We start from the raw sequence: 10185 nt of genomic DNA, 5'->3' as shown, positions 1-10185 counted from the left end.
TGTCCCAATACTTTTGGCAATATTATGTATGTCCTTGGCTGAATTTTACCATAGTCTAATATTACTTTAACATTAAAATTATAATAATAATTTTAAAAAGAAATGCCAATCAAAACTTAAATAAAGAACACAAAACATAACTTTTTCTGCATCATCAAAATCCATAAAGTCAGTCCTGTCACAGTACCGTCAGTCCTGTCACGCCATGGTCAGTCCTGTCACACAGGAAATTATGATAAAAGTGTACTATTTGAGGAAATATTAATTAATTAATCTCTTTAACTGTGTAGATGAAGGTGGGGGTATATATCCACTACTATGTTTTTATAAAAATCTCCTATGTAAAGGTAGTTATTTTACAACTATATGAGTGCCTGCGGGTATTCTGTGATTTTGTGTACTACAGTTGACCGAAAAGTTACTTATATTTCTTAAAGGAATTATAAAACCATGTTAGATACAATCAGGGACATGTGATCAATAAGAAAATGCTATCTGTATCAAAGAAATTCATTAGGAAACCATTCTAACATATACAAATTTGTCTGTGACAGGGCCTGACATTTTAGGGGTGAAATGCGTATAAAAATGTATTTTATTTAATCATAAAAACATGCTGAGATGGGATGATATGTGTTTCTCATAGTTTAACATGTCCTCCATATGTCTCAACGTTCAGATTTAAGAAAAATATATTTTTTTCCCCAAGATTTTTTAAAGTGGAAATGTACGTTTCTGGTAGAATGTCCCAAAGAAGTTGTTCACTGTATCTCGTGATTCAAGTCATCATTTATTGCTGTTAATGTAAGTGAAGAACATAACAGGCTCAATAACCAAGGAAACACTCACGTACCCCAAATTAGTCAGATGCAAATGTAACAAATTTACTTTTGTACTATCATAGTATAACACTAGGTTGATGCAATCATGACAGGTACAATTCAACTGACCATGTATTTGAAATGAATGATAATCAGCAATAAGTTAGATTAGAGAGGAGTAATACATCAACGAACATGATAATATATTCAGCACGTGTTTCAAAGGTTGTTAAATACATTATATCAGCTCATGTGATCACCTAACATGCATCATTTCAGTGCACAGAAAACCTCAAAGCCATATAAATATATATTAATATAGGTTTAGGAAGGATGGTTGGAAAACAAGCATATGTGGAGAAGTAGAAACTGTGAGCCTGAACTAATGGACTGTTTATGTCATCGTACAGAAAGAAATCTCATGTACTGCATTTCAAGTTATTTACTAAAATCATTACTTTGTACTAAGGACTATGAGATAACAAAACCTATTCTCAACTTTTTTGCACCGGACTGGACTATAAGGATATAATCTATTAAATCGATTAATTCTTCTAATGAACTGAGGAGGGCAGCAATACGCCATTGGAGCGTCTAGTCTACCGCAACTATCAGAAGAAGAAGAAGGAGAAAGTGAGGTGAGGAGAGCAGTTCACGGTATTTCTCATATACACACAACCACCACACACACTTTATAGAGTTTGATTAAGCGACAGGCTCATTTCTGTATTGTTTTCATCGATCACAGCGATACTTGTGCGTCTTTTCTGGCGTCTTCCTTCTGAAATAAACATTTAGTGCAGCAGCAGCGAGCATGAGGAGAATATGTGGAGTTCATTCAGACCTGAGCGATTTTGTGTTCGTTTGGGTGATTGTCCCGATGTTTGTGAGAGAACTGTTACTGAATGTCAAGACAAGAGTTAAAGTTTGAGATCTGTGAGGGGAATTGATGGGAATCGATCTCAAGTTTTGCTGTTGCCATTTTCATTTTTGCCTTTATATTTCTTTGTTGACATTTAGCAGATTATATTGTTAAGATTTAAATATAGAACAGGTAATTATAAACACTTTATATCGTCCTTGTAATGAGTAATGAACGTGGGGGAAAGTTCAAATCTATACATAAATTATAAATATAATAACATTGATAGAATAAGAGATAGCCTTCAAATGAATGAAGTTTGAAACTGGACATGTTGAAAAATGCTAATTTGTGAGAAATAACAGTATTGTCTTTCAATAGAGCAGTTTAACAGGCTTTTATCATGTATCCTGACTCAAATAATGTGTTTCTAGCAGCAAACACTCAGAATAAAGTGAGATGATCTGCTGATGATGCTGAATGGCTTGTTGAATGAGTGTTGATAGTCTGAGGCTCATCAATATTAACAGATCTGCTGAAAACACTCTTTATTTCATGACAATAGTTCCTGTTTTCATCTCATTTATTATGCTGATGTCTTCAGATCTCCTGTACATTGACACTTAACGCTCATTTCATTGGTGTCAGCAGACTGAGGGGATTTGTTGACTACAAATATGGAAGTTTGTTTCAGTGTTCATCTTTTTAACTGTTTTTACGGCCATCATTTATATTTTTTTATGTCTAGATATCTGCCTATATTTTAATGAAGAAGCAGGACAATGTTCTGGTTAGCAATAATAGAAGTTGTGAATTAGCATCAGTTATGACAGACATAAATAGGGGTGCGACAGATCGTAGTTGATCCGTGATCCGTTCGGACCAGGTCCCACGGTTTGGCGCGAATGTGATTTGTGTATTAATGGCTGAGTTTAACCATCATAGAGTAAAAGTTTATCATTTGCATGTGTTTTGTCTTGCCACACATTGAAGCGATTTTAAACGCAGAAGAATAGGCAAAATACTAGGCTATATTATACAATATTTAATTTCTACCATAAACACAATAGTGTTGCTTTACATTTAGGCTAAATTATTACATTGCTGTACCTGAATACTACTGTTAGTTAGGCTTTGTAACTTTGCTATTCACCTATGCTTGAAATTTGTGTATTTGTTCTTATTTTAATATATCTAATGTTCACTTGTCTTTAATAATGTTTGAACTTTATCAGTTATGCCAGTTGTTTTTGCTGTGGTATCGATCAAAGTACTTTAAACTTCAAGTAATAAATGAAAAGCAACATTTTTTTATTTATTTTTTTGCTGACCCTCTCCGTGACTCAAAAGCCTTAAATTATCCGAAACATGAGTTTTGTGAACCGTTACACCTCTAGACATAAATGCTTAAAACAAATTCTGTAACTGATATATTTTTTATTTTTGCAGATCAGCTCCTCCCACAGCAATTCATCATCATTGAAGCTCCTCCCACTGCAATTACATCATCAGTGAAGCCCCTCCCACAGCAATTATCAAATAAATGCTGGAATATTCCCATCATCCTACAAAGGGAAGATGAGCTTGAAAGCATCAGGAAGAGCTGAAATCTGCAAGGACTGAGTTTATTAAAGAGGACAGTGAGAACATGAGTGATCCAGAACCCTGCAGAATGAAACACACTGAAGATCCTGAAGAACAAAGAGGTTGGTGTTTATTCTTCATTCATTCATGATGCTGAAGAACATTCATGTTAGAAACATTCAAGCACTTCATTATATTTAGATGGCTGTAGCAGGAGAAATCTTAACAGCCGTGAAATAAAATGTTTAAAGGGCACCTATTTTGCAAAATTCAGGTGTTTTGTTGTTGGATGTAAGAGTGAAGACCACATTTTTTTTTGTCTGAGCGAATCATTTTACACCAGACTGCAGTTTATTAACCCCTTAAGCCCTGGTGGCATTTTAGAGTTGTATTTTCTGAGTGACACACACAACACTAAAGACTCATAACTCCAAAACTATAGTAAGAAGAATCAAAAGGTAGAGATTGTTTGATAGAACACTTGTTTCATTTTTAGAAAGTATACATTACATTTGGACATTCTCATGCTGAGAGACTGCTGATAAAAGACAATATATATATCAGGGCTCTACACTTACTTTTTGAACAAGCAGGACTGGTGCGCCTAAATAAAAAAATGTAGGAGCACAGACAAATATTTGGGGGCACAGTCATTTTTGTTGTATAAGTTTATCATTATAGTTTTATTATTAGAATTAGGGATGGGGCCGATCCGATCCAGTATCGGTATCGGGACCCGATACCAGCGTAATTCACGTATCGGATTTTCCCGATCCAACCTGCGGAGATATCCGATATCCATGAGTCATGTCTGCTCGCTTTAACGTCTGCTGAAATGACTCCAAAAGTGATTCCCACCGGCTAGTCTGCTAGCTGGCTGCAAACTGTGGAATGGATTTCCTGAACGGAGGCGCGGCTCAATGAGACACAAAGTTATGAGACACGCCCCCGCTCAGGAAATCCATTCCGCAGTTTGCGACTAGCCAACAACGTCCGCTGTGTGAATATACTTCACACTGGAAACACCGCAGAGCAAGACAGCAAAATGCAATATTTGCAAAGCTGTAATTCAGAGCACTTTGAAGCTTCCTCGCGTCTTACAACACAACAAACGCATCAAACATTTAAAAAAGCACCACGTTACTGTGCGTTCACACCAAATGCGAATAGCGCGTCAAATTCGCGTCCACCGCGTCTAGTTGGACGCTTGAATATTTTGAATCCATTCGCGCGTCGAGAAAAATTGACGTGCGTAAAAAGCAAAAGTTTGAAGCGAAAGTGACGCGCGTCTGAGGCAAAATCCGCTTGTCTGTTTGCACGATGCTGATGTTGATCGAGCATTTACCGCATCGGAGCGAGGATCACCCTTCAGATAGTGTGTGTGTAATATGTTTACACTTGCACTTTTCTTATATTTCAAGACACAAGTATTTGACATTTTGGGAATGTAATAAATATTGACGTGACAATCAATTTGAAACCCTTACAGTTGCATATTTGTTTTCAGAATGGGATTTTTCCTGTTAACAGGATTTTCAATTTTTCTGACTTCCTTTTCTGACCTTATACTTACCTCAAGTTGCCTTTTGGGACATGCATGCATACATACCTACATAACATATCATTCATACTTGCCTGTTGAGAGAAGTTTATTTCAGCATCGTATAAAATAAACAATAATGATAATAATATTAAAGCAAACACAGCTCTGGTATCGGAATAGTATCGGTATCGGCCGATATCCAAATTCAGGTATCGGGATCGGATCGGAAGTGAAAAAATATGGATCGGTGCATCCCTAATTAGAATTATTCAACAATTAAATTTACAATGCTCATTGTAAGGTTAAGAACATCAGACCAAAACTTTCCAACAAAAGATTTTCATTTAATTCTATTTTATCGTCATGTAGATTTCATTTATCATTGTATGTAGGCCCTATGTATGTTTCACATTTGATCTGAAATGAAGATCATGTCTGAGTCACTTGGCCAAGCTTTGTAGCCTGGTCGTCTTGACCTCTTTCCAGCAGACAGCCAATTTTCAGCACATTTTATAGGATCAAACAGTTCCAGGGAGGGCCCCTCTGTGCTGATCCGAATTAGTAGGGCCCTATAAAATCCGTTTTATTTTTTCCCAAATTCCATTTTATTTTTTCCCAAATTCCGTTTTTTCCGTTTATTTTTTGCAAATTCTGTTTTTTCCGTTTTAATTTTTGGGTATTCAGTTTTTTTTTTACCCTTTACTGTAATTTAAGTCGTAAAAAGAGTGTTTTTAATGTTAATGATTAAAATGTACACAAATAAAATAGGAATGACCCTAAATTTATTGAGGTAACAAACAAAATTCTCATTTTAAGAGATGTTAAATGTGGTTTGGTTTGTTTACATTAGTGAATGTATTAGGCTAACTAACATGAACCACGAGCAAAACATTTGTTACTGTATTTATTAATCTTTGTTAATCTTAGTTAACCCTAACCCTGTATTTTTAATGTTACTTCACACAGTGCATTAAGCTAACTAATGTTAACAAATACAACTTTTCATTTAAATAATGTAGGCTACTAAATGGTGAAATTAATATTAATAAAGATTAATAAATGCTGTAGAAGTGCAGTTTATTAAAGGTCCCATGACATGCTACTTTTTGTAGGCTTTAATATAGGCCTTAGTGGTCCCTAGTACTGTATCTGAAATCTCTTTCCAAAAATTCAGCCTCGGTGCAGAATTATAGCCACTACAAGCCAGTCCCAGAATGAGCTTCCTTCAGACAGGCCGTTTCGGTGTCTGTAGCTTTAAATACTAATGAGGAGGAGAAAGGCGGCGCAAGGTGGAGGGTGGGTGTGGCCTTGACCATCTTGCGCAACGGTAACGTGGCGTGCATGTTTACGTTGGATATAGCAATGGCACGAAGACACGCAGTCTTTCAAGCATTTCAGTTTGACCCAGAATCTGATCCAGATGGAGAAGCAACGGATGAAGAAGTTGCAACTCAGCGGCTCCAGCAGGACGTTTCCGAATGGTTAGTTTAAAATATTATGTCTGGATACGGTACTTTATTCGGATGGTTTACAGTTATTATCAAGTAGCTAACGCGAACCTACTGTTGCCTTTTCATGAGAGATCTGTAACGTCTGTATTTATCTTATTACAATTACATCAAGCTCTGCGATCTTGAAATGCGGATATCGCACGCGCCATATACGTTAACCAACAGGAAAACGGTTATCCAAATAACAAAGACGTGTACAACACTCGCGTTACAGTGTGTGTATTCACACACATAAACTGCATAGCTGCATAGCTAATGTTACAGCCACATTCTACGTGTAAAATCTAGGTAACCATAAACAGTAAAGCAACACACTTATATATCATTAGTTGACTTAAAGTTACTTGTCCGAGGTGTGTAGCTGAGCCAAAGAGAGTGATCCAGACTTTAGTTTCAGACGTTCAGCAAGCCCAGCTCTGTATTAACCCTTTGGTGTTCATTTGTACATCCAATTATTGAGCAATTGTTATGCTTCGCTCGCTCAAAAGCCATGATATCTCTCGTGGACAAACTAAAATCGCGCGCGCGCGTTCCTACTTCCTAGCGCATTTTCTCATGGGCGGAAAATATTCTCTGGGCGGGCAAAGCAGAGACAGGGGAGGTAACATTTCCTCCTTATGACGTCATAAGGAGGAGATTCAAGATCAGCGCGTATGAGCCTCCATTTTCTCAAAGGCAGAGAAAGATAGCAAAAGCTCGATTTACGCCGATTTAAATTTTTAGAAACTTGGGGACCATATACAGGCTAGGGGAACTCATATTAATGTTAAAAAACCTCAGAAAGTGAAAATTTCATGTCATGGAACCTTTAATAGTTAATGTTAACTGATCTAGTTAACTAGAGTTTAATAAATGGAACCTTATTGTAAAGTGTTACCGATTTTGTTATACACCGAACCGATTCAGTGTTGGACAGATCAGTTGTTTTAACCATTCATTAAAGTGAATCGGTTCAAAGGAGTCATTAGTTCGCGTATCGGACGTATCATTAGCAGACTTGTACGCGTTGTGATTATCCCGGCAGTTTTAGGACATCGCACAAGATTTGTCAACACAGAAAACATTTCATCATTGGATAGGATTTGTTTAGTTTATTGAAAGTGTTTTTTATGTCAGCTGAATGGGCGGAACGCTTTTCAGAGAAGGAAAGGTAAAAACGTTTTTTTTTTGCACAATTCACACACAGCGGTAGCCTAATTCAGAAAAAAAAATATCCGAATGCTCCACGTGAAACCTCGTTCTTCCGATCTTTTACCATTGTGTCAATTCTCAATTGATTTAGATTAATAAGCGCGAGGGAGTGAGAGAGAGCAAGACAGTTTGAAGACGCGCGCGCGACCGGGCCTCTCTCTCTGCTCGTTCTTTCAGTAATATGCGATTTTCCTCAGACATACGTTTTTTTCCCACACAAAAACAGAATTTTATTCCAAATATGTAAAATTCCGCGTTGTCACTAGATTCCGCGTTAATTTGCCAATTCCGCGATTCTGTGATCGCGGAAATTATAGGGCCCTAAAATAGTTCGTGTGTGGGCACTGTAGTTTTTTTTATGAGGCTACAGACTAGCTACTGAAGATTTAGGCCTAAATAACTGATCTCCCGGTAATATAGTGTCCTACTCTGCCCCTCCTCATGATGATGTATTTGCAGCTGTTTCTGGGTCAATGACGTGGCGTGTCAATTCTGGTGTCCCAAGCATATTCATAATATAAAAATGTATACATTTTTAAATGCACTTCATTAAGTGACTCAACTTCCCCCTCTTTAATTACTTATGTGAGAATTCATTATAAATAATTAATCTTTAAGGAACTATTGAGCTCAAAAGTGTCAAAATGTCATTCCGGGTAACTGTCCCGGCTTAAAATCTGAATACAAAAATACAACAAAAATTTTAAAAATATATATAAAAGTATTTAAAATCTACTTGGGCATAATTGTATTGATGTTTTCAATGATTCCTACAAATATAGTGATAATACTAAGCTTATTTAAATTTTTATGACAGAACGACTTTTGTCCCCAAATTGTGATTTCTCTAATGTCAGTCCTGGATAACAGACATCAATGACCATTTTGGACCATAATGCATTTTGGTATGTCATATGACATAATATTGTATCAAAATGAAGACCCTGAAGGAGCACTAGAACATGTGCAAAGGTCAGGAAGCGTCTCTTAAAATGTCGATATTTTGATATTTCGGTCACTGGTGCACTTTGTAGCAATATCATGTGTCCTTTTGGATAACACTAATAAAACATTTATAATGATTTTATATAAAAAAAACGATCTATTTGATCTAAAAGGTTACCTTAAGTGATGATAGCTAAGTTGTAGTTTTCCATATGGTTAAGTTAGTGCCTGATTATAAAGAAAAAATATTGGTTTTTGTCATTCCTGGATAACAACATATCATTCTTGTATAACAAAAAACCTCTGTTAGCCAGGACATGTCATCTGTTATCCAGAATGACATATGCACAACAATCTAGTTTTTAATTGACATTTGTAAACTTTTAGGCAAAGTTATTTGTTATAGTATTAACATTAACATTATTTACATAATTGTATGTTTTTTTGCCATATTTTAGCTGTCATTCATCTTGATTTCATATGATTCAATGAGTCACATGGGTCATTATCAATGAATTTAACTTTTTTAAATCATTAAAAACTTGTCAGTGTCTCTTAGTTTGTTTCAAGTTTGAGTGTTGGAAAGGAAAAAAATGATACTGAGGATGGTTTTTATGGTAATCCTGAAAAATATTGCAGAATGTCCTTCTGTCTAACAGTATGTCATTCCGGCTAACAATGACACAGGCCATTCATTTAACCCATATTTGTGTGTTAGATTACACAATTCAGTTTTTTGTTGAGTTAATGATAAAACAAGTCTTATTTACTTTATTGGAAAACATTTTCCAGCTTTTTTTAAAATTTGGTTCTGAATTTTGAGTTATCAGCAGCCAAAACTGAGCCCATGTCTATATGAAATCCCAAATTTATTATATTAATTGTGATTAAAATGTAGTTTTACGAGCACTAGTTGTTTGTTGAGCTCCAATTATGGATATCAGTACATTTGTATATGCCAACAATGGTAGAAATGTAATTAATTAAAAAATTCATTACGTTACCCAGGAATGACATTTTCATGGGGAAAAAGATCTGATTCACCAAAAAAAGTGGTTAATTACATTCTTGAAATGTGTACATGTCATTGCATTACATACACAACACTCTAATAAGTATAGAAAGTCCTAAAATTAGAATTTTTTTGGCAGTTTTATTTTTTTTCACATCTTAATCCTTATCCGTCATTCACCCTTCTATAGAAAAATGCTGTCACTCGCACGAGTGCGCCCAAATATTTTTTCACGTTCGCACGCCCAAATATTTACTCGCATGTGCGAGTGAAATGGGCGCACTGTAGAGCCCTGTATATATATATATATATATATATACATATATATATATATATATATATATATATATATATATACATACATATATTGTTTTGATTATTTAAAAAAATTGATGGAATAACTCAGGAAGGAAATAAGGTAGGAGGACATTTCTTTTTTTCTTTCTTTTTTTTTGGGTGAAGTCCCTCTACATGTGAGCTGCATCTGGATAAAATTGTGTGGTGACTGCATAAAGTAATCAAAAGTTACAGCATTTGGAACCAAGATAGCCTTTTTGTTCAGTCCTTGACGACCCCAATTTTAAAATGGTTCCTCCATGAGGAATATCTTGGGACTACCGCAATAGATTGTTCATTGGGCTCATTTTAATTGTAATAATATGCTGTAAAAAATTATGTGTTTTTTGTCAACCATCTGTGAATGTTTCATGAGCTCT

The 10185-nt window shown here is 35.6% G+C and overlaps 1 protein-coding gene across 1 annotated transcript in view; it reads left to right on the top strand.

The window, feature by feature from the left end:
• The first annotated feature begins 1485 nt into the window (after positions 1–1485).
• The window catches only part of LOC309498623 (uncharacterized protein), a 28476-nt gene continuing 19776 nt past the window's right edge, over positions 1486–10185 (top strand). Inside the window, exon 1 of the mRNA XM_082169454.1 lies at positions 1486–3389. Coding sequence (XP_082025580.1) covers positions 3332–3389 — 58 coding nt within the window. The 5' untranslated portion in view covers positions 1486–3331. The remainder of the gene's footprint in view (positions 3390–10185) is intronic.

Source organism: Leuciscus leuciscus, assembly GCF_965113295.1.
Source record: "Leuciscus leuciscus genome assembly, chromosome: 1".
Taxonomy (NCBI): domain Eukaryota; kingdom Metazoa; phylum Chordata; class Actinopteri; order Cypriniformes; family Leuciscidae; genus Leuciscus; species Leuciscus leuciscus.
This window is presented reverse-complemented; position numbering and strand designations above follow the sequence as displayed.